Source organism: Protopterus annectens, chromosome 9.part0 (genome assembly GCF_019279795.1).
Source record: "Protopterus annectens isolate FY-2018-M chromosome 9.part0, PAN1.0, whole genome shotgun sequence".
Classification (NCBI taxonomy): Eukaryota; Metazoa; Chordata; order Ceratodontiformes; family Protopteridae; genus Protopterus; species Protopterus annectens.
This window is the reverse complement of record NC_056743.1, coordinates 540,234,584-540,260,434: the sequence shown is the minus strand read 5'-3', so window position 1 is coordinate 540,260,434 and position 25,851 is coordinate 540,234,584. Positions and strand designations below refer to the sequence as shown.

The window sequence follows — 25,851 nt, the reverse complement described above, 5'->3', positions numbered from 1 at the left end:
CTCCCCAGTCAGCCTGAGAAAAGATGTGGTGTTGTTGATGTAACTTAAAAACTCATCTAAGATAGTAACATCACCACTCCAAACAAAACAAAAAACACATCGTCCACAAAATGTTTATAATACTTGAGGTGCTGTGAATAATACTCATTTCCAAAGATATACATAGATTCCCAATAGGCTAGTACAAGGTTTGCATAAGAATTGGCACATGACGTGCCCATCGCTACCCCTGAAATCTGCAGATAATAACCATCACCATATAAAAATACATTATTTTCTAACACTAATTCCATCAGCATAGTGATCATAATCACTTTGTTGTTAGTCATACCCTTCTCTAGAAGAAAAAGCCTCAGGAAGTCTATCCCTATATCATTAGGTATGCAGGTGAATAAAGACTGAACATCTAAGGTCATCATAATGTCATTCTCCAAATATGCTTTATCAACAGCATTCTCAGCTAGAGACTCCAATAGTTGTTTAGTATCTCTCAAAATGGAGAAGCCAGAATCAACTATAGGTCTAAGTTGCTTCTCAATATAAATTGAGATGCATTCAGTTAGCCAGCCTCTCCCTGAGACTATAGGTCTGAAGGACTGTGAAGGTGCAGTGGTGACTACCCAAGGGTGGGGACCTCAGTCCCACTGTTACCACTAGGGGGCTTGTGGGCTTCCAATATCCCAACACCCCTCCCCATCAAGGTATTTACCCCACAAATGTGTCATATACTGCCCCTGTATGTGTCTTGTGTGCCTTGTCTATTAACCTACCCAACCTACCTCCCTAAATATACTTACTACGCCTCCCCAACATCTCACTCTCAACTGAAATAAAAAAAGGGCAATCTGTTACCACAAAAAAACTCACCCCATACATAGCTGTCCAGTTCTCACGTGTCCAGTACTAATTGGCATCACAACAAATTTATGTCACCCTCACCCCTCTTCCAGGGGTTTGAGGGTCCAAATCTATGTCCAAATTCAGTGTTTATGTACAGCTGTTGCTGTAGAAGAAATGGGCAGCTATAGACCTTCCCTAGACCCTTCCTGCACAACCCTAGCTATCCTGCCTTCTGTCTTTCCCTCTTTGTGCCCCTTTTTCACCACTTTCCTATCACCCCTTTTTCTTTTACAGAAATTAGCGTGGGGATAAGTGGGAGTAGGCACTTGTAAGCAGCAGTAAGCAGGTTTTAGCCTGTTTGCATGGTAGTAAGCACTGCCTACATAGGTGAAGCAATTTAGAAGCTGAATGTACGACACTGTAACTGGAGGTTGGCAGTGCTAAGCTTCGGGCAAACCTGCACAAACCCACTTACAACTGCTTCAAAGTGCCTTACTCACTCAGTATCCAATGACCGGTGTTCTGCCCAGCAACAAAATAAACAGCTCTTGCAAGTCTCAAACCAAGGACCCTGCACACCCTAGACAAAGTGATTTACCACTAAGCCATGACAGATACAAATACATTTGATATTTTCAGAAACATATCATCCAGTCCTGTCATGCAACAGTACAGAGAATGTATACCAGCACCTAGATGTCTGTGTGTGTGTAACTATATTAATATCTAAACAGATACAGAATATCTATATATGTAGATAGAAATATATATATATTTCTAACACTATATCAATATATATGCACATATATACATGCATATGCCTAAATCGATATGTGTCTACATATACACAGCACGTTACATATGTGTATGCAGATATATATCTATGTAGGTATATACGGACATATATAGGTATGTATTGCCATACATCTGTAGATAGCAATGGCAGATTAACAAATACACATGTCCATATGCACCGTTAATGGGGTTGAGAGGCCCCACACACTATACTATACATCTCATATGAATAGGCATCCCCCCACAGCCAAACATGTGCACCCTGCAATACACTACCAAGTATAGTCTGCCTCCCATAGAAAATGTAATATGTGGAAGCCATCAACATCCCCAGGATACAGATACACAGACACAGATATGCAGATATACACACACATATGTGTATATTTTATATATATATATATATATATATATATATATATATATATATATATATATATATATATATACATACACACACACACACACATAACTACACATACACACGCAGATATATGTACAGTAAGATACATATGTAGAAGGTGCACACAATATGGAACATCCACTATGCCTACAGTTAACACCTGAACAACTGGACACTGTATGGGCCACCCTTACAAATGTCAATAGTTGCCTGCTACATATACCCAGAGAAAGGTCATAGGAAAGACCACACACAGGTTTGCAAAAATGGGAAACCTTTAATTGTGTAGGATTACTGTTCTATATGCCATAGCATATAGTTGTTCAGACAATGACAACCATATAAACAGAATACTGCAACTGGGAAACCGGTACACTAATACAGCAGTCTGGAAAGGTTCACAACTGTTGCTGTCCAGGCCAAGCCCTTCAAATTGTACAATAGTGAAGACAGACTGGGCCACAGGAAATCAATCAACAGTATATACTGCAGGTGTGTTGTTCAGCAGCCTCCATCTGCACTCTGTACAAACTCATAGGTGGTAAAGACATTATGTGATCAAATGGGTTGTAAATGTTGTATAAGGCATAACTGACACCATCACGAGCACACCGACAAACAGAACAGTCTGTATGGCAGGAGGCAGTAGGCTTGCAGTGCCCCAGTTCATGTAAGTAATGTAAATATAGCCAAAGTATATGGTACTGTACATCCAGATACCTTAAGGCAGCTCACCCCTGATACCCCCACATTTTGTAAAAGCCTAGGTAATTTATGGTGCTACCCACCAAAACTCAATAATACAGGGCCATATACCACTGTTACATACACTGGCCTCTGGAGTGCATAAGGGCACACGTATTGTGTAGGTGATGCCCACACATACATGGTCCCAGCCCCACTGTATGTGTAGGTTATACAACAGTAGTGGACTAAGGACAGTAATGGCAGTGTGATATACTCTCAGCCCACTACAGAACAACCCCCAACAACATGACATATGTGCAAAGCTTGGTATGTAGATGGAGGACAGAGTCTGGAACACAGGCACATATGTGAACACTGTTGCCATACACTAAGCAAGTTGCTGATGTTACAGGATAGTCTGAAACATACCCTTAGTCAGGAAATTGAGGTTAGAAACAGAAATGGATGTAGCCATGTACTGATAGCACTCAACACACACACACTGCCAGTGTAATATCTGACAGAGGACCTGTGTAGTGGACGGACAGAACATGACAGGCATTCCTCAGTCCAGCAAGAGGATAGGCCCACAGTAGTGGGCTACACCAACAGACTCCATTCCAACATAAACTAGTATGTACAAATACACACCATGTAACACCAGTACTATACAAATCATAACACAACTCTACTCACAATATGTCTGTAGTTCCTGATCCTCCTACCAATATGTGGCCGCCCTGAGTGTGCAGGTTCTCCTATAAGAGATATTGCTACCTGCTGTCTGTAACACTGATGCCCACACACAGGAAAGATGTCCATCACACAGGAAAAGTAAAAGGACCACACCCACATGCTTCAGGGATATATAGTGGGTGGTTGCCATGACAGTGGTACTTGGAAGAAGTACACATGTAATTATATATATATATATATATATATATATATATATATATATATATATATATCTGGATAAGTATATGTACATATATTTCCACCATATGTCCTGAACATGGAGTGTAGCACTACCCCAGCCCATATAGTCCCAAAGCCGCAGTGCAAGGGGAGTTCAGGTATGTATAGCCGGTATATTAGTAGATTATTTCTACTGTCATTGGGATTATCTTCACAGACATGGTGTGTGTGGAAGGTCACATCTGCTTATAACATGTGTGCCATTGGCTACTGACAGACATTGTAAAGTGCTGCCGCTAACATGTAATGCCCCTGTGGAGTGCAGCAGAGATAATGGCCAATATATGTGGAACTTCAGACACACTCAGTACAGTCCACAGGTATACACATAATCCCTTAGTGCACATGTGTACCAGGCCTGACAATATGAAAGTAGACAGCCATGTAGATGGGTGTAACACAACGACTGGTATACATTTGTCACTATAAGTTTTGGATTCACACACTCTTGTCTGGCCTGACACATAAGGACTGCTGTTAGAGGGGTGTCATGGACACATACTACTCACTAGATCTTGATATACATCTGTACAGCATCCCACTGCTCTGTCTGACATACATGACTTTTAAGGGAGGCTCAGCATCAGTACATCTAGGAAGTATCTGCACATGACATCTCACTGGGAAAGTATACTAAGCTGCTAGGCATGTAACAATGCACTGTGCAGGCTGCAGGCAGACTGGCTCAACACTGGCCTACATCTCCCATGGGGGAATGCACATGTACCTGCATATATAGCAGGCTCAACAGGCATATCACAGCACTGGGTAAGATACACCTGTGTGAAAGTGCATAACCACAACCTATGTGAACACAGCCACATCCACATATGGTAAGCTAGTATAATATTACAGTATATGGTCTATCTGTTTGACACCATCCTCATATGTGCCACTCACAGAATGACCCTACATATACTGGGCTGCTACACAGTTTGTTCTGATGGCTTTCTTTGGTATGAGACATGTGTGTGTATGGCCCTACAAACATGTATGCCAAAACGGTACCATACAGTGGGGCAGCATGTAACATCAGATAGAAGGGGAGCTAGAACAATGACATCTACCACAGTCTGTACAGAGGCTAAAGTACATATTAACAATACACACACTGCTGACATTCACTATCACTACACAGACCTCTGTACTGTACAAACATCCACAGAATGTCCAGGTTATGTCATGAAATATAACCCCTGCTGTACATAAAGTATAGCAATCTGATATATCACTGGCTTGTTATCAGATATGATGACACTATTTATGGTGTACAGCACATATGCATCACTTCATGCACGACAATATGTACAATGGTTGACAGAGGTGAGGCTGACGGCACATACACAGGGCCAATATAGACATGTTGCTGTGATAACTTCAAATATTTACCATTTTAACGGGATTTGTTACAACATATGTCCTATGAGGGATATGAAGTCAGTAACTGTCACGACCTTCACCATCTACAGACTGCAGTCCTCACACTACCTTCTGCATTCCACAGACTAATGTTCCATGGCTAATTCATGAAACCAAAGGCACACCACTGCCCAGTCTGCAGATGAGCCTGCAGATGGGGATCCCTCATATACATGGAACTGACATGGCAGGTATTGCAACATGTATGACAGGCATATCCAGACAAACACTTTTAAACCAACATTACTTCAAATGCAGTATAGCAGCACTTACAGTCTGTAGTGAGGTCAGGCACATGCCTCTCCTGTTTGTTGCCCTCTTTCCACAATGTATGTTGTTAGAGGTAAATCCCCAATCCATCTGAGATGCTGTTTGCCAAACAACAGATCTAGTTCCTGCTCACAGTGAATGAAAAGGGCCAACACCACCATGATGTTCCTAGATATTGGAGTGTGTTTCCATCCAACTGGCTAAGGGAATGTTACCACAGCTGTTCCATATGCAATCAGCTAGGGGAGGGCTGCCAATCGTGCAGAGGCCATCAGCTGATCATGAGCACCACTTAAAATACACATGCTGCTGCCTAAGCAAAGCGGGTGTGTGTCTCCGCATCCACCAGAGAGGGAGTGGGAGAGGCAGACAGAGACAAATACATGTCAGGCAGGGGTGGGAGAGTAAAACTGAAGCATTTTTGTGTCACACACCTACCAGCACAGGGTATCAAACTTCCGACAACCGTGTAGTGCTATTACAGTGTGATGCAGTTATTGGATGCGCCACATGGGTTACCTGTTGTGGAGCACTCAGAACATATATGTGATGGTGAGTGACATCTCCAACAGGGATATGGTAGATATACGGTAGGTGACGTACACATGCCTGTCCACATGAACAGGTGCCAGCATCAACACAGCCACACTCTCACAAGGACACACACACTTGGCAGGGCCAGGAGTGCAACTCAGTGGGATTGCCACAACACATCAATGTGAAGGTATCACATGCACCACATGGGTCATACGGAGGATGTATGGGCAAAGATTATGAGGAGGTGTCTGACATCAGACAGCATGCTTCAGTACACCCAGGGGGGTTGTAGCGAGTGCAGATGTGAACATACGCACCATACAACACACACACACAAACACACTAGGTGTCAGTACTGACATGCACGTGTGCATGTCTGCACAGGTGTGTGGTGGTCAACTGTGCCAGCAGGCTATACAAGGGTAGGTGATGGGTATACCTTGGCATCAGGCCACATGACAACAGTTTGCATTGTGGCTCAAGGATATCCTTCCTGCATTTGTCCACACAGGTGGGTATTGTATCCCTCATCCAGTCAACTGGGTGGCTAATGTGTGTGGCCAATGCTGTGCATCCCCTGCCATGTATGTGTTCCTTACTCCATGACATGGAGGGTGTCTAGGATGCATGTACAGTGATATGTGGAACTATAGCTGGGGTGTCTGGCCCATGTTGCGAACGCAGATTATCATCAGATGTGCCAGTCTTGCCCACCAGTGGCAGGTACTGATAATGGGCAGTAGGTTTACCCTGCACCAACTTTGATAGCATACTAACAGCATTCCCTGGTGTCAGTGGCATCTGCCCATACAGGGCATGTTGTCAGGCATGTTATGTCCATTGTGGGTCACATGTGAAGGCACCACAGGTGATGCAGGTGTCCATTGGGGAACATGGGGGAGGTGCACTGTCTGCATATTGGACAGATGGGCAGGATGACATGCCCTCTGTAGCCCACTATCACTCCATAGTATCAGTGGCCAATATGCAGTGTACTACCAACATATTGGCTGATGCCTAGGCATGTGTTTATGAGACATGGGTTGAGAGTGTGCTCTGGGTAATACTGGGGTTGCTAACTGACTGCCTGGCCTTGATGTCACATGTATGGGTATGGCTTTGCACCCCAGCCTCTCAGCTATTTTACATCTGTTATCCCAGTACGGTTGACATAGTGATATATCATAGGGCCACCATATAAGAAATATGCAAAACCTGCTCCATATTGGCCACAGGTGTCACACACTCATAACCACCTCTACACAGGATGCAAGTTACAAACATACACACACACCTGTCATGTGTGGTAGTAGAACCCCTAACTAGTTTAATACACTACAGCACTATGCAGTTAAAGTATGCACCACGGACATTACTGGAGTACTCCTTCCCCAAAGGTCTATTTCACAATGAATGACATCAGCAGGATTACCAAAGTAGGGCATTTCAAATGTACTGCGAGTGAGTAGCCTAAAATGCATTACTTCCTACACAGACAGTGAGACACAAACAAAACATCCACAACTGACTTGTGTGGGTATAGAACCCATGACCGAGGTCTATATCACACTACAGCATGGAGCTGTTATAGGATGCACCATGGGGATTACTACAGAACTCCTTCCCCAAAGGTGTATTTCACAAGGTATGACAGCAGGATTACCAAAGTAGGGCATTTCAAATGTACTGCCAGTGAGTAGCCTAAAATGCATTGCTCCCTACACAGACAGTGAGACACACACAAAACATCCACAACCGACAAGTGTGGGTATAAAACCCATAACCAAGGTCTATATCACACTACAGCATGGAACTGTTTTAGGATGCACCATGGGGATTACTAGAGAACTCCTTCCCCAAAGGTGTATTTCACAAGGAATGACACTGCGGGTGACTAGCCTATAATGCAATGCTTGGTACACAGACATTGAAACACACACAAAATATCAAAAAACTGCCATGGTTGGGGATGGAACCCTACCACAGTTGTAAATCACACTCCAGCAGTACGCAGTTACCAGATGCCCTACAGAGATTACTGGGCTACAATGTTCCCAGAGGTGTCATTCTAGGTCAGTGACATCAGCAGCCTTGCCAAAGTTGAGTATATGAATTGTAAGGAGTGCGAGTACTCTAAAAATCATTGTTCTCTACTCAGTCAGAGCCAGACGGACACACACACACAGTTGCCAGATCTGGGTTTAGAACACCTACCTAACTACTTTATCGCACTACAGCAGTACGCAGTTACAGGATGTGCTATGGAGATTACTGGGCTACAGCTCTCCCAAAGGTGTATTTCACATTGGATGACCTCAGCAGGCTTGTCATAGTAGGGCTATGGGGAGGGTGGTGTGTGCATGGGCCAAAACCCATTCATCTAGGGGTTGACACGCCACATGCAGGCAGACATGGGGTCATATGTCACAGGTACGTGTATACAGCTACTAGATGACTACTTCCTTGTATAGCCATTTTGCACAGCTGGCACATGCACTGCATAGTCTGTAATGTTGCTGGTGGCTAGTATCTGCAGTGAGTGACATCTGCACCTCATGTGTTTGGGGCCCTTTGGCTGTGTGCTGGGCGAGACAGGCCTGGATGGCTCCTTGCCACAGTGACCCTCTTCCACACATCTATGTACATCTACCTTTGGCTTATTTTAGTGCATTGTCCTGACATATATATGTCTGTATTCCTATCCACTGTGTGTGCGGGGTATGAGTGGTGCATACTGACCAGTGTCTACACTAACAACTGCAACTGCCAGATATGTCTGGTCCACTGGTGTTTGCGGTCATGCCCTTCATGTGTTTAAGTGTGTGAGCATGTCCAGAATGACCTTTCAATATGTTGTAGACTGACATTGCCTTCATTTCTCTAAGTGTGTGAGCATGCCCAGTATGGCAGTCTGTACTTGCCTCAATTAAAATTGTGTTACAATATCAATCACCTTTTACCTGCTGCTTGAAAGTCACTGCTAAAGATATTTTAATACCCAGTCTTGAATATCGCCTTCCTTTTCTCATTGTGTATTCAGCCCACAATACTAAAGAGTACAGACTGCTGAGAATAAACTCTGCAGAATCATTCTATTAGCAGGCCCCCAGTTACACTGCTGCAATTTGCAGAAAAAATTGTAAGTATATTTCAGTGCCTCATAGGGACACTTCAAGTACTTGAATTTACTAGGTAATAAAACATCGTATCCAGGTAGTTTGTGCTGTAGTGCCAACCTTTGTGTTGTACACCAACAGGTAGCATGCTGTCTCTGCAGGGTATCCATCGATCATTTGGCTTTGACTGTTACTACATTTCTGTATAGCAGGGGTGGCACACCTGACTGTTTCTACATAGTGTTGGGGGCACATCTAACTGTTATTACATTACTATGTAGAATAAGGGGGCACACCTGACTGTTTCTACATTTCTACATAGGGTTGGGGGGCACATGACTGTTTTTCCATTACTATGTTGGATGTGGGTGGTACACGTGAAACATGTACATGTTCGCTATGACCATATTGGTATGTCAGGTACTCCCATTTCATTCTGCATTGCTAACTATCATGCTGAATAGAGGCATACCATTGTACTACAGATCGTGGCTTTGGCTACCCTACATATTATTGTCTGACTTCCTACCCTTCAGAACTAACATCCCACTGCCTACCCTGCTGTGGCCAGTCTGTGCAGGCCTGGGGGAGGTTAACCATAACCAACATTCTGGGGCCATGGCACAGACTCTGTTTGGGTTTGTCTAGACCTGTTCTGCTGGCTGAGACTGTTGTTGGGTATGTGAACTGTCCTGACTGGCATGTGTGGGTCATAGAGACACACATGTCGCACAGCACATTTCCTGCAGTGGGTTTTGTCACCCTGTGTAGTACTGGCTACTATGGTGACTCCAGTATGTGTTATAGATGTCATGCTGCCAATATGGGTGTCTACTGTCTGCTGCCATAACATTCAGCCACCAAATTCCCTTGCATGCTCACATCCATACCATAGCTACAGGTAACAACACATTCTACTCCATTTGGCAATTGTAAGTTGATTGATTTACCAAGCAGGTGTGCCAGACTTGTGGATGGTGCTGGAGGGCTGCCTATGTCAGATGCACATCGTACACTCCCTATACATGGTTGAGCACAGGTAATGTCATATTTGGCATTCCTTTTAATGTATGTGCAAGTCAGAGAGAGGTGTCATTCCCTGGGTCCCTACTGTGTCAGTGCATATGCTATGTGTTGCCTCTTTGCCAAGGCCAGGGCATACTGGGCATACCTCCTTCTGCTTACTGGGGCAGGCTCAGGCTGTTCATCCTATGGGTCACTCTGAGCCTGTGCATGCCTTGGCATTGGTGGGGGGTTTGTGTGGCCCTGCCTCATGCTGTTCCTGCTGCAGCTGTTTCTGCAGGATCATATTGTGTAGCATAGCACATACCATAACAATTTGGGTACATGTAGCTGGTGAATACTGCAAGACTCCATTGGATGTGTCCAGACACCAGAACAGTGACCTGAGCATCCCAAACACAAGCTCTATTATATACCTAGTCTGTGCATGTGCCTCATTATGGTGGTGTTCAGGTGTGTGTGCATTTCTGATGGGTGTCATCAGCCATGGCTCCAGTGTACACAGCATCCCCCACTAGGTGACCATAGGGAATGCCCCCATTGGCAAATCTCTGGTGCAGCTGCATCAGATGCCATATGTGGGAATCATCATAGCTTCCAGGGCAACCAGCACACACATTCATTATAATGACTTGGGCATCACAGATGACCTGGCAGTTGATCTAGGCCCTACCCTGCTCACTGGGTGGTGTTTTGACGTATATGTGCGTGCAGTCTATTCCTTCCACTACCCCAGGGTATTCTGCCATTTAGTGGAAAAGACACATATTGCTGGTCAACACCTCATAGGTGTTGAGGAAATATACATGCTCACTGGCATGTGCCGACATGGCATCCAGAAACTGGTGGAATACTCTGGATACTGATGCCTGAAAGATCCCCATGTTATCCCCAGTTGTGCTTTGGGAGGTACTTGTGGCTAGCCCCTGTTAGGTTACCCTGGGTCTGCCCCTTTTAGGTTACCCTGGGTCTGTACACTCTTCTCTGTCTCCTCACTGTGAGTTGTTCAGCAGCATTCACATCCTCACCACCCTCAGCCTCTTGAACATGTTGCTCTATGTTGCCTGCTGCAGCCCTTCTCATTTTGTAGGTTTGTTTGTTAAAATTTCCCCGCTTGTATACACCGGTGGTGTAGAGTGTGGGAAAACCCAGAGGGGAAAGTGTTTGCTTAGTTTGTAGTAGAGTTCTGGGCTGGGCTGGTCTGCTGTCTGTGTAATTGGCTGATTCTGATACATTTCACCTGCCAGCTAAGCTAGTTCTCATTGATTACCTTCCTACTGCTGTTCTCAATTCCCATTGCCTTCCTGTTCCCGAGCCACAGGCCTCCAATCCACTTACAGGATGCCTGACACATCCCCCATGATGTCACCTACCTCCTAGTCTTGCACCCAGCTATTCATACTCTTACACTGTCGGGACCTGCCTCACATGCTGGGGAAAACTGGGATTCACTATCCTTCCCCTCATTTACATAGGATTGCCTGCTAATGCATAGTTACATGTCTCACACTGAGCCTCCACTCTTAGCAACCATTACTCACTGGCCAGGTTGTCTTCTGCCTGCCATTGACTTGCATGGCAGAATACTGATTTTAGTTATACTGCTTATTTTAGGTTTATTTTATTAATTTCCCCATGATCCCGTTTGCACGCCGCTGCCCTATGCTTAAACAGAAGAGATCGACTAAAAAAATAAATAAAAGTTGTTTTTGCTGCCCTATGCTAAAAAAATAAATAAAAGTTGTTTTTTTGTATTTTTTAAACAGTTTGCAGTGCCAGTGGCCTTATACTTGGCCATTGCCATGCTTCCTCAATGATATGCAGCCTTTTTTGGCGCTATCATAGCTCCTTTTGGATTTTGCAAAAATGTACTGGGTTGGTAACAGAGTACATTTCTGCAGAAAGCACTAGTCTTGCATGGACTATTGCAAGCTTCCTGGATTGCAAACTCACCTCATTTGCATTAACTTCTCCTGCAAATGAAGTAATTTGCATACCAGGGCTTAGTCCATGCAGGATTAGTGCTAGAGCTCTCGGGCACGCCCCTGTAAGCTGTTCCTGGATCGCATGGCAGACATATTGCCTGTCAGAGCTCCTGCACTAATCATGCACGCCATGCAGGGCAAAGAGAATCCAGGGGATTCTCTTTGCCAAGCTAAACATTTATTACTAGTACTCAGCATGTGCCCCATCTATAATTATCAAAAACTTCAGTCAGCATAATTAAAAATATTTAAATTTTCTCTCCTAGCTGACAAAAGAAACCACCACTGTGAGGTATGTCATGTGATGCACTGGTTCCAAATACCGGCTCGAGTGACACTCCTTCTGGGAACGCTAATTTAAAAAATTCTTAAAATGGGGTGCTGCCCTCCTCTCAAAAGGAAATCACCACTGAGATATCAAAACTATACCAATGTTCTAACCATTTCCAGCCCAAAATTCAGTTTAGCCATAAGTGAGAAAGTCTTCTCAAGTACAAATCCTACATTGTGGAACCATCTTTCTAACGATATTTAGTGCACGGTTATAGTAGAAGCATTTAAAAGAAAGCTTTGAAATTCTACCTATTTGAGTAAGCCAAATGCTCAGTCTTTCTAAATACTGCTTAAGAAACAAACTTCACTCAAACCCATGCTTATGGGTAAGTGTCTATATATACTACTTTCTTAACTTAATTTGCAATGCTTCCCTAGCATGCTAATGTTATTTCTTCTAAAACTAAGGGATATCCTTGTGTTTTATTGTCATACCCATGTATACTTTTTAACACTGTACCAAAGTCATAGCTGAAAAGGACCAATTGACCAGCCTACCTTTGCATTTAACAAACTGAAGTAAATTAATTAATTAAATAAAAATAAAATATCTGACATTCCTTATTCTACAGGTCATATTTGCTGAAAATTTAGATGATCTCCAGTTCACTTATCTGCCTGTCAATGGGAAGAAGAAAGGGACCCTGGTAAAAACTCACATGCACAAAGAAATGTAAAAAATGACTCCACATGAAGGTATTCAGCTAGAAGCTAGTGCAGAGAGCCAAGCATTGTAAGGCAGCAAAATTAACTTAACCCATATATTTTTATATTTTAGTAACTTCAGTTATTAAAATAGCATGTTTGTCTCTGTGACACAGAATGCTAAAGCCTCGACAATTTCCCAGATGACTGCAGTTCTGTTAGTACCCTCGGCACTGGAGCATCCAACTGGAGAACTGCAAAAGCGATGCCCCCAGGCATCTCTGGGGTGGAAAGGAGTAGCACTGTTCAGGATCAGGATCAGGTACTTCATACAAGTGCCTTAATGTAGACGGGAGACATTTGCCCTGGTGAAGGAGGGATTATCTACTTACTTAATTTCCTTTCTTTGCAGAATACCATTCCTTACTCAAGGATTATTGATAAACTCTGAAAACTAGGCATCAACCCCTCTATTGTTAGGTGGGGTGCAAATTGGCTCACAGATAGAACCCACAGTGTGAAAGTAGCAGACTCCAAGTCAGACTGCCAACCAGTCACAAGTGGAGTACCACAGGGATTGGTCCTGGGTCCTCTCCTGTTTGGCATCTAATTCTCAGAGGTCCAGGCCAACATGGAGGGATGCTGGCTGACCAAATTCAAAGATGACTGCATGCTGGGAGCCATAATTAGCTCCCCAAGTGATGCAGACATCCTACAGAAAAGGCCTTACTGAGACCAATGACTGGTGTTGAAACCATGTCTTTAAGCTTAATGCCAAAAAATGCATCATCATCCCCTTTGGGAGAACTCAGTTCCCACTAATTACCACATCGATGGGAGCCCACCTAACACTGAAGGTGTTATAAGCGATCTGGGGACATGGGTTGACAGCAACCTCTCCTTAGACCACCACACTGCCACTGTGGTCAGAAAGTCCTTCTAAGTGACACATCTCATTACCAAAGGTTTTGCATCCAGGAAGATAGAGGTCATCATTTCTCTCTACTCTGCCCTACCCTCATTAGACCAGTCATACAGTATTAATGCCCCATTTGGCATGTACCTCACTAGACACCTGCAAAAGCTGGAGAGGCCACAAAAGTACCTCAAGAAGAGGATTGTAGGCCTTAAACACATGTCCTACAAAGACAGGCTCAAAAAACTCCAGCTATTCTCTGTCTCATATCATCTACTAAGAGGTGATCTCTGCTTGACTTACAAAGCCACATCTGAACCAGCTCTATTAGAAATACTACATCTAAAGAAATTTCAATCCCTCTACACCACACGCTCCAGAGACCTCAACCTCATTATCACGCTCAACAGAACATGCCGGAAGGGCAGGTGCATAACCCAGAGACTGCCCATGCTCTGGAATAGACTAACCATACATGTCAAGCAGAGCACGTCATTAGCCGTCTTCAAGAGAAACCTTGATGAGTGGATGGGAAATAGAAAGTTCACACTGGGTATCACTACAGTGGCTCTATTTGATAGAAGCACGGAGAACTAATGATGGGCGGCACAATGCTAGGGGACTTCTATGGGCTAGGCTTGTAAAGGCCCAAGGGCCATTAGCCTAGTACACACATATGAACCTATATGTAACAAACAATCCTACACTACAACTACTGCATGGCTAATCCCAGTAAAGTTAACTGGCCATGTACTGGGATAGGACATAAGAGAAAACACTTAGTCCAACGTGGGTAACAGCTCTGTGACAGGCATGTGACAACTCAAAATTAATGAATGCCCCACAGTTTTTATATATATATATATATATATATATATATATATATATACATACATACATACATACATACACACACACGCAAAGTAGAAAAATGTAGTCGTACAGCATTCTTGCTGCACCACTTTACTGATCAGGACAGACAAAAGAATAAAATCATTGTCAAACAAAGTTTTTCAAAATAGATGTAATCTGAATTATTTGGATGGATTTGAACTTTATATCATTCCAAGTAAATGGGGCATAAAATATAGATTAATAGCAGAAAATATTTACCAGTAGCTTATGCTATGTTAAGAATCTGTATTAATTACTTTTTAAAATCACTGTACGGTGGTTGGAAGAATGAACAGAAAATCAGGACCCATATGTCTACTGTTTCCTGCTTCTGAAATAGAAGTGCTGTCATATATTTGGGTATGTTAAGAAATACATATTATACTGGAATCAGTCTATCCACAATACTTTAACTCATTACATTAGACACTAGACTTCTGGGAATACAGCCAACAGATGGCAGTTACCTTCTAGGTTATAGGAAAGCCTGAACTGCAAAAAAAAAAAAAAATATGTATTAAGACTTTGATTGTACATTTATATGAATGTTCATGTAATATGAATTGTTTAGGGAATTACTGCATTTTTATAATTATTATTCTAAACAAAATAACATGGCAAACCAATAAGCAAGGATCAAAGGAAAGTGAACATGACACCAGGAAGTAAACATCATTATAAATAACCAAACTTAAAACCAAGGGACTACCTGTTAGTTTCACAGCTAGCTAAAACACAGCACCTTTCAAGTCCATAACAATGTCTCATCCTCTACTGCTGCTAAGTGTCTGCGCTAGGTCCTCTCCTCTTTAATCATCACTTGCTAGAACTGCCACATCTTAAATTAATAATGTATGCAGATAATATGCTTCTCCTGCAGTCCAGTACTAGACACTCTGACTTGCAAACCACATTACAGGGCAATTTTGCTCATTTATGCACCTGGCCCAGTTCTGACAAATTACTAATTAATCCCAGTAAAGTCATTGTCATAGCCTTCGTGCCAGCCAAGAAATTATCCATTATTCCTCCCATTCTGCTAACAGATTTTAATGGCAACAAAATTCCTAAAGTCACTAAACAGAGGCATCCAGGCATAATCTAAAACTCATCCATGTCCCTTTCCTGTCTACATACAAACACATTTTGTAACTAACAAAAGTCCTTGCCTCAATTAAAATTGTGTTACAATATCAATCACCGTTTACCTGCTGCTTGAAAAGTCACTGCTAAAGATATTTTAATACCCAGTCTTGAATATCGCCTTCCTTTTCTCATTGTGTATTCAGCCCACAATACTAAAGAGTACAGACTGCTGAGAATAAAATCTGCAGAATCATTCTATTAGCAGGCCCCCAGTTACACTGCTGCAATTTGCAGAAAATATTGTAAGTAGATTTCAGTGCCTCATAGGGACACCAAGTACTTGAATTTACTAGGTAATAATTCATAGTTACTGGCCCCCATCCCAAGAGTGGAACTACCTTTACAAGACAGCCCTTATGTACTCAATAGTATACAGGACAAATCTTTCAGTCTAGTACTCCCTCCATTTAAAACTACAATAGGTGAGAGACCCTTTTCTGGACTCTGATGTGCTACTTGAAACCACCTGCCTACAGAAATCTAGAAACTATTAAATGCTTCAAATCTGCATTAACCAAAAATAAAAAATCTCTTTTCTTAATCTTCCTGCAAGTGCTGTTATAAAAGATAGACAACTTATTCTAGTATTTATGATATGGGCTAAGTGTAATAAACTTTTCTCAGCCTCTTAATGTGGCATATTTCACACGTATATAGTAGTTTATATACATGTATGATTGCACTGCATTTTATGCATATCTCAGCTTGCATTTTGTATGCACCTTTTTTTTCAGTGCACCCTGACCGTATTTTATAATATTACTCTCGCCGAACTCAGTCTTACTATGTTCGGAATTTTGCTATGTATTTTGTACATAATACTGTTGACTGAAAGACTGATATTTTCTACTTTTTTTAGTTTGGATCATTGGTGAAAAGTATCAACAGACCAGTCCTCTTATGCAGTGAACAAATACTAAATAAATAAAAACAAACAAAACAAAGGTACAGGTTCGTTGACCCATTTTGTAGTCAAACTACATATATAACAGATGGAAGGCTACTTACAAGGCAGCAGACCGTCTCTGTAATTGATCGTGACAAGTTTTTAGAAGAGTAATGTAGTAAAGAAGAAAAATATCCTGTGACATATCACTATTGATTATTTCACTGAAATAGCAATTGTTGGGAATCTCATGATAGAATATTTACATTCTAACCATATTATGTTGGGGGACCTTTTTATGGTTCCAACTCCCATATTAGTTTCACTCTCTCAAACTGCAATAACAATACTTGAGTTCTACATCAACCATACGCTCCCATTCTGAAAAAATACACTTTAAGGCCTACAGACACACCAAATTGGTTTATGCTGTCAGAAAATAACTAGTCCAAGAAAAGAAAACCATCATCCCCTCAGACTCAATGCATGAAATTGTGGAAATAAGTACTAAACTTGACATTTTGTGCTACCATAGGGTTATATTAAGCACTGCTGTCTGACTACCATGCACACTTTGGTACCATTGAGTGTGGTGTCCTTATCTTTATACTGGTCTATTTAAAAGAATGTGCCAGTATGGGTGATCTTGATCAAGAGAGGGAGAGAGAGATCTACAGAGAGACAGGTATATACATGGAAGGAGGAACAGATTGAGAAATGGATAACTGGGTACAATAACAGACACCATATGTTTATATTCACTTACAAAGTACCACAGCTTACGCTAAAGTAAAATATTTCTAGGTCAGCATTTACATATAATGAAGTCTTACCTTTACAGGGCTGGCAAGAGAGTTTAATGTTGCTAATTAAAAAAAAATAGTTTATAGTAGCTCAGGACACACATTTATAGCCAATACAAAACTAAAATGCAGGGTCTAGTTTTAATATAACTACAACATGTGTACCATCATTTTCTGTGTGCTGCATTTGTATCAAGATGAGAAGTGTACCAAGAAGAAAGAATATAACTATTAACAGAAAATAATTTGTGCCACAAGGACATATTTCAACAGAAAAACAAATCTAACCATATTGATTACTATCGAGTCACAGCAGAACCTATGCTACAACTTATTCATAACTATCAAGTAAATGCATTCAGTTTGATGGGGGAATATCGCTCGAGTGGGATGTAGTTGATAACGACTAGTAACAATGCTTTCAAAAGCTGTGAAATAGACATCTACTGAGTTTGCGTATGATGAAGAGACCGTACATTGCTGCATCTGTCTGCAAAATATATACTTGTCAAACGCAGTTGGAGTTAATAATGCATACACTGGGGTTAAGTGCATTTGCATTCTTCAGCACCTCACTGCATGGTGTTGTCCTTCGCATTTGGTAAGAATTTCATGCCAAATGGCAGTCTAGCAACGATCTTACGGCATTAATGTCAGGTTATTGATTGCATGACGTTTTAGGGTTCGTAGACCAAAAGAAAAGCATGAAATCAATCGACTTGCTAAAGGTCGTGCATTTTACTGGAGAGCTAAATCTGTACTATGCACACACTGCGCATACTACAAACCTAATTGCACAGAAACGATTCAGTTCAGGACTTAAACGCTACCCTCTTTTAAAAGTAGCACTGCGTAAAAGATGTGCTCAGTAAACACACCTCCCTCATTCAATGTTTCATAAGAGTCTGGGAAAAACACACACTTTTACGGTTAAAATATGATGGGGGGGGGGGGCAGTCAGATTTCCGCAGCAGCTTATCAATACCCACTGCCCCTCTCTCAGTACTCGTACAGTGCTATAAAAAGACATAGCTTTAATGGCCTGGGTTCAGATATGGCATCCGCTTAAGGCTTGGTGCCTCCCCAATGCACACACATATAAATAAAAAAGTTCTGATTTTAATTTTTAAACTAGTTACTGAGAGCCATTATTTCAAGGACCACTGAAGTGAATGTCAGAAAACCGTTTACTTATCTCCTCCAAAAGTACCCTCCCAGTTGCTAAAGGGAGACGCATTTATTATTTCGTCCTGGACAAAGACAGAAATATATTTAATTAAACAATGGTTGTCCGTTAAGAATCATTACCTGGAAGACCGATGTGATGCTTTTAAGGAATCCCTATTATTGCACTACGCATTTCTTTTTCAACTTCTATTTGCATGTAAAGCTGAGACAGGCATTTCATACCGCCCTCTACATTCCAACCGCCTTATTTAATAGCTAAAATAATACTTGCCCCAGGCCACCTGCCTGCATCTCATTTATAACAATGACACGCTCACTGCAGCCCCAAGTTGAACTAATTTCAGCATTAATTGACGATCGCAGCCTCTGCGTTGGATTAGACCTGTTAATCACCGGTTAACCAGGTGAAAGTATTCAACAGGGTAGGACTGATACTTCAGCTATTCGAAAAATATTTGGAAATACTAGCTGAAAAATAGTCTGCTCCTGTCCCCTACAAACAACTAATAATGCATTTGTGAGCTAAAATATCACATGAAAAAATTACCTCAATCTGGTTTAGAACATATTGTAGTATTTTAGGAGAAAAGAAGGATGAGATATTAACATTTCACCCGTTTCCGGAACAATATAAATGCATATTAACGTGCGGTGTCTGCTTCATTTAATTATATACATAATTTGGATCTTTTTAAAATTCATTTAAACATGCTATATGATTTCTCACGAGCTCGTCTAACTATGGAGTAAAATTCCAAGGGGTGCACTGACAAGGTGCAAGTAAACAGAGTATACTGCGGGTATTATCACCAGGAGCAAAGAAAAATATGAAGAAAAGAATGCACAACACAACAACTCCAAAGCAGCATAAAGGTACCCCTCATAAGTCTGCAAAATTAGCGACCACTTGTTTTAATTAATTTAGTAGTAGACAACAGTCAGAAAAGCAATGTGGGCTTTCGTCCAAAGCATCCGAGTTGGTAATTATAAATATAGCTGGTTCTTTCCACTGAGTCCCTTATTACTTGCTTGCATAGTGCGGGCCTGGATCGACTATGAGCAGCCGCAGGTACGACTCTTCATGCGCAGACGTCCATCATTTCAGCACCGAGTTATGGACAGCGCAGGTATTAACGAGTCAGTGCTGAGCTGGGTAAGGCTCCGCCTACTGCTCCCTCATTGGATTCACGGATAGCAGCCTCATGAATTATTACACAGCTGCTCTTGCTGTTTTCTTACACCCAGCTGCTGACAATGCTGGTCATAAAGTGGAGTTTGTCTTTGAGGAACGCTTCCTTCTCATCATCTCTCACTCACACATTCTTTCCCCTCTCCTGTCTCATAATATATTCAGGAAGGAGCAGCAGTGTTGGATCAGCATTCCTATTCCTCATTTACGGTAGCTGCTAGCAGTAGAGGAGTACTTCTATGGTGTGTTGTAATCTGCAGTTTTGGACTTGGATCGTTTCTGATTATAGAGGAAGGCGCCCTTCTGAAGAAAGTGGGGGTCTCGGCAATGGGTGGCAGCAGGGAGGAAGGAGGCACTAGGTGCCGCTGGCGTTATTGGTGGTGGTTGGTGTTTGTACTAGGAGGATTTGGCACCATGGCAAGAGCGGCTGCTCCAAAAGGTAAGATACCCTGCCTTTCTTCTACAGATGATAAAGCTGGAGGTTCGAAGCTTAAATTGGGCAAGAGGTTGTAGCGCTGCCATCTCTGTTGTAGCTTGCATTGTATCTGCGCTTTACCACATTGCTGATCCAAAAACTGAAGAGTTCAGACTGACAAACACAAGGACTGAACTTATTTGTAGATACCCATATGGTACGTGGGGCGGCACTTTTGTCCTATGTTACTTGGTTGTTCTGTGTTAAGTTGCAACTTTTGAATTGAAGTCAAAACCTGTTCAGCTTAGTAATCGTAAAACTCGTAAATTAAGGTTCGATCTTTATTTTAGAAATAGCATTTGTTTTTGCCGACGATAGTCTTGTCAGTTTTGGAGGCAGTGTTATTTTAAATGTAGGTACATAATGACAGAGATGTAGACAGAAGTAAATGTTGAAATTTTGTGCTGGACATGATTCAGTGGTTTTGCCACTTTTGGCATATTAGGCTTATTGTAGTAGATTCAGCCAGTCAGCACCAGCTGTTTAATACAATGTTTAGATTAATATCGGACCAAAGGCCTTCGGTGGGACTGTAGCACGCCCCCCACCCCTATTAAACTGCTCACCAATCCTTAGACTGACAACTGTTGGAATTTGAATAAGCCCATTAGATTTTGATTTGTCATTGCAGCTTTTGTGGTTCGATCTTGTGTGACTGGTACTAACTTACTGCAGTGGTTGTATACCTGGCTGTCTCTAAATCATGAATAAAAAGAGTGGAATGCATATGTGTTAAACATACCCTTCATGTAATTTATAACTCACTTCTTGCTTATTTGTTTTTTTATGTTGGGTATGGCTATCAATACAGCCATTGAAAAGAGCGGATATATTGGGCTTTCAATTTGTAAATAGGTAGCCTTATTTATTCATACATTTCCACTTCCATTTGTTTCTGTAGTTCATTGTATAACCCATGTATTCATAAGACTCTCTCCTACATTTGCCATTTTAATATACGCTAGTAGTTACATCCCACTGTCTAGAACTGTACTTAGTCCCTTTTTCTATAGAAAGTTCAGCAAGAGGAAAGTCTTATTTCCCATTTTTATAGAGTACATTGCAGAGTAAAGCCACCTATCCTCCACATGGCATGCCCAAAGCTTAACATTATTTCCTTTAAGTTCTGGAGGAGAAACATCATTTGACAAATAGCATGGTATTTTAAAGCTGGAAGTGAACACACAAATCTTTCCACTCTGAGATAAACGGGTATTCTTAAAGAATGAGTCCTAGTCATAAGCAACTGGTTGGCAGTAATTCTGTCACAGAATGTTAAAATCACATTGAAAGGCAAGAATTTCAATTTAAAGGGAAACAGTGTAAAGGCATATATGCATCATACGTCTTTCCTTCTTGGTTTTAATAGTGCAGGTGTATAGACCATGTATCACAGGAAAGCAACTTTAAGCAAACAGCACAATTGGCATTGTTATACTTTATCATGTGATACGGCAAACTCGCATTGCAATAGTGCAATAGGACCAGTATTAAGGGATGGTATTTGATGTGCCAAGCATTACTGTTTATGATATAAATGATGACTGTCTGAGATATTAAATGTTGGTCAAATCTTGTCAAAGCACATCCTAATTTCAGTTCTTTAAATTTCACTATCATGGGGATTTGTGACAGCATAGATTTGAGGCAGTAGGTTGCTTAGTAGTCTTTGAGAAAATGTGCCACATGTATTTTAGTCACCAAATTTAATGTCACTGCTGCATTTTTCCTAATTGATACATAATGCTCATTATACTTTTTTGAGTGTTATATTTGTAATATAAAACCATCAATTTCTTTTTTCATGGGTTATAACCATTCATGCACTGTCACAGCAATTTGGATTATTAGAAGTGTTTTAAAGCATTTATGTACTGTCTTTCAATAGCTGTTGTTCATAGGTTATGTACTGTCTTTCAATAGCTGTTGTTCATAGGTTATGTATTGTCTTTCAATAGCTGTTGTTCATAGGTTATGTACTGTCTTTCAGTAGCTGTTGTTCATAGGTTATGTACTGTCTTTCAATAGCTGTTCTAAGGATATTTTGCTTGTAATTGATCATGTGTTCATATAAATCAACCTAATATATGTCCATAAAGCTTGGGGTTTATTCATTAAGATACTTTTTATTTACTGAGTGCTGGATGGCAAAGTATTCTGTCAGGTTTTAGAAGTGTTGACTTTTTGGCACACTTTTCATGAACTGTAATGTATATCCTCTCATGTTTAATTACTTGACAGTAGAGTGGCCTGAAGTTTTCAGCAGGTGTCTACTTTCTGGTATATTAACATTAATGTTGTAACTGCTGTGGAGAGTGTAACATATGGAATAACTTAAAAAAACAAAATGTAACATAAGCTTGACATTCAACAAACTGTGCTTGCAGATTTTGTTCCCAGAAGGTTTTCTTCTACTCTTGTTGTTAAATTCCCTAGATGTTTGTACTTCAAGCAGAAGAGAAATTGTAATGAACCTTGTATTCTGGGCATGTTCACTGTACCATTTTTAATTGAAGTGTGTGTGTGTGTGTGTGTGTGTGTGTGTGTGTGTGTGTGTGTGTGTGTGTGTGTATAGACTCACGTGGATATAATTATGCAGGTAAAAGCATTGTACTCTAAAATGTTATTTGCTGTCTATGAAATTAAGTCAGATATATTCAGTTTTTGGATCATTCTAGTACATAGAAGAGTTTATTTGAATTTTGATAGACTTTAACACAGCTGTAATATATTTACTATAAACTGACCAAATTAAGTTCTTTTAATTAGGAAAATTAATTCTGGGACATATTATACTCCCTGCTGCACATTTCAACCTGGGTCTTGTCACATGAAGTAGGGCATCTAGCCAGTTGCATTTAATAAACACTGGGAAAATGGTACAGTTGGTGACAGTATGAAGGACTTCACATACTTTTTACTATTTGGAGGTACAGGAAGAATGAAACTGATTGTAATAGGTAGTATGAATTTTCAGGGTATAGGTCATGTCTTGGATGAGTGAGCATGATCATGAGGGTTGTAAGACCTCCACCTCCCAAACAATTGTATACACTTAAAGTAAAATAACACCAATCTTTTTATTTTTCATTTGTATTTGTTTAAGATTTAAGTTCAGAAATAGCATTATAACCTAGGTTAATTTAGCTTTGCTTAAAGAATATACAAGTATGAACTAATGCACAAAATAAAACAGCATAATATACCACATTTAAGAAAGAATTACATTGTAAGGATTGATTCATTTGTAGTGAATATCAAATTAAAAGAAAAAAATAAATATGATGCAGCACTTGCAGAGATAATTTTATATGCTAGTATATTAAGTTCTTAATTTAGTTATAATGCATTTCAAGTCTGCCGTGGGATTCAGCATCTTGGTGATACATTGTCATTCATAAAAAATGTGAATTCGGAATGGAAGTCTAGTCCAGAGAACAACATTTTTTTGGAAAAGTAATACATTTATCTATGATTCACTTGTGCTTCCTCGTGATGACTTTTATTGCTTAGGTGTTAACACTGAATTCGCTTTCCATATACTTGCCTTTTGTCACTATGGATGAGCAGTTTTTGGCACACTTTTGACTACTATTACTTGCAGATAATCTTGATTTTTACTGCCGACTGGCACAATGGCCGGGAATCTATGTATACTGTCAGTGACCCAAGACTGACTAGTGACAATGATACAGAACAGGAGAAAGATGAAGTAACCAAGTTCAGGTCTTCTCCAATGGAAGCTATAGGGTGAATTTGGGACTGCATTCATTTTACTTAAATTTAGCAATAGGAAGGCAGAGCAGATTCATTATGGAATAAAAATATAACAAAGCTCGGACCCTGGTAGGCTAGGTAAAATACTTTAATAAAACAAAGTAGAAAAAAAACTGGTAAGCGCTTTCAAGGTACAAGCTCTCTTCATTAGACAATTACACCATAACAACTGTTCACTTAAAAAACATAGCACAGCCAGTCAGAAAGCAACTGATGAATATATTAACAACACTCTAATGTTTAAAGGGATGTGTGTAAGGAAATGGCTTAAAGGATATAGCTTCATTGATGCCAGGTGCCTCCTCAGCTTGAAGGTACAAAATCTGCTTTTGTTCACAAGACTCCATTCTTATTTTAATATTGCCTCCACTGACATCCACATTTATTAATTCTAAAACAAAAAAATTGAAATTGTGTTGTGTTCCTGAAGTAATCGCATATTTCGCTAAAGCATTGGTATCACTACCATTCCTGATATTTCTAATGTGCTCCTGTATATGTTCTCTAAGTGGGTCTATATTAGAACATCGAATATTTAACAGTTTGACTCAATAAAGGTCGACCTTTAGTGATCGAACTGTTAAAACATGGAATGTTCAGGAAAAAAAAATAAAAACAACAAACAAAAAAACTAAACACCCGCTACTTAAATATACCAACTCTGAGACCACACTACATTGAAGTAAATGGAAATCTCCCCTTATGGAGATTTCCGTTTACTTGTTTAATGTTCTGCAGTTTCATTATTCTCATGTCAGCAATGTCAGATTCAACTTTGTCGGCTTTCGAGAATTTAATATAGACCCCTCTAAGTGACCTATTCGTTTTACCAATATAGTATGCACCACAGGTAGCACAGAAACAAATGTATATTACATGATTACACAATAAAATAACTAAATCTGTCCTATTGCAGAGCTTCAGCCTGTCAATGTTACTAATCTGGGAAAATATGGTTTATACATGATGTAAATAGCCCTCTTTACCCTGTAGCAGTAACTAAGGAGTCTTACTCCTCATCACTGTCTCCAGTAAGGGAGTGTCACTAAAAACAGGGATAGAAATACACAATTTCCCCTAACAGTACACTGAGAACAGGTTTCAAATCTGGGACTGGACTATATGCTTCGCTCCAGGTCCCCAAATAAGTCTGTACACTAACCACAGTAGAGCACTGTGCCCCAGTTCTAGGTATCTGACACACTCGCTCTTAAATGTCTGATATTCATACACTTGAGAAAGACTGACACAGAGATTTACCTTGCTGTGTTTTTTGCCCAAATAACAAGGTAATGGCTGCCACCAATCAAATACCAGAATACACATCAAAAGGTTCAATTATGTTGGGTAAAATAGATATTGAAACACATGGTAGCTTGTATCTCAATCAGTAAGGCTTTTCAGAGTAGCCCTGCTATCTCAATAAGCATGAACACTCTCACGTTATTACAAATATTCATTTAAATAACCAGCCGTGATAAGAGGTAGTAAAACATTTAATAAGAAAGAAAAGGATTTAAAACATGTAAATACTGAATAACTGATTCCA

At 40.7% G+C, this 25,851-nt stretch overlaps 1 protein-coding gene across 1 annotated transcript in view; it reads left to right on the top strand.

Moving 5' to 3' along the window:
* The first annotated feature begins 20,144 nt into the window (after window positions 1-20,144).
* The window catches only part of UNC5D (unc-5 netrin receptor D), a 3,101,373-nt gene continuing 3,095,666 nt past the window's right edge, over window positions 20,145-25,851 (top strand). Inside the window, exon 1 of the mRNA XM_044083087.1 lies at window positions 20,145-20,489. Within this exon, the coding sequence (XP_043939022.1) occupies window positions 20,378-20,489 (112 nt within the window). The 5' untranslated portion in view covers window positions 20,145-20,377. The remainder of the gene's footprint in view (window positions 20,490-25,851) is intronic.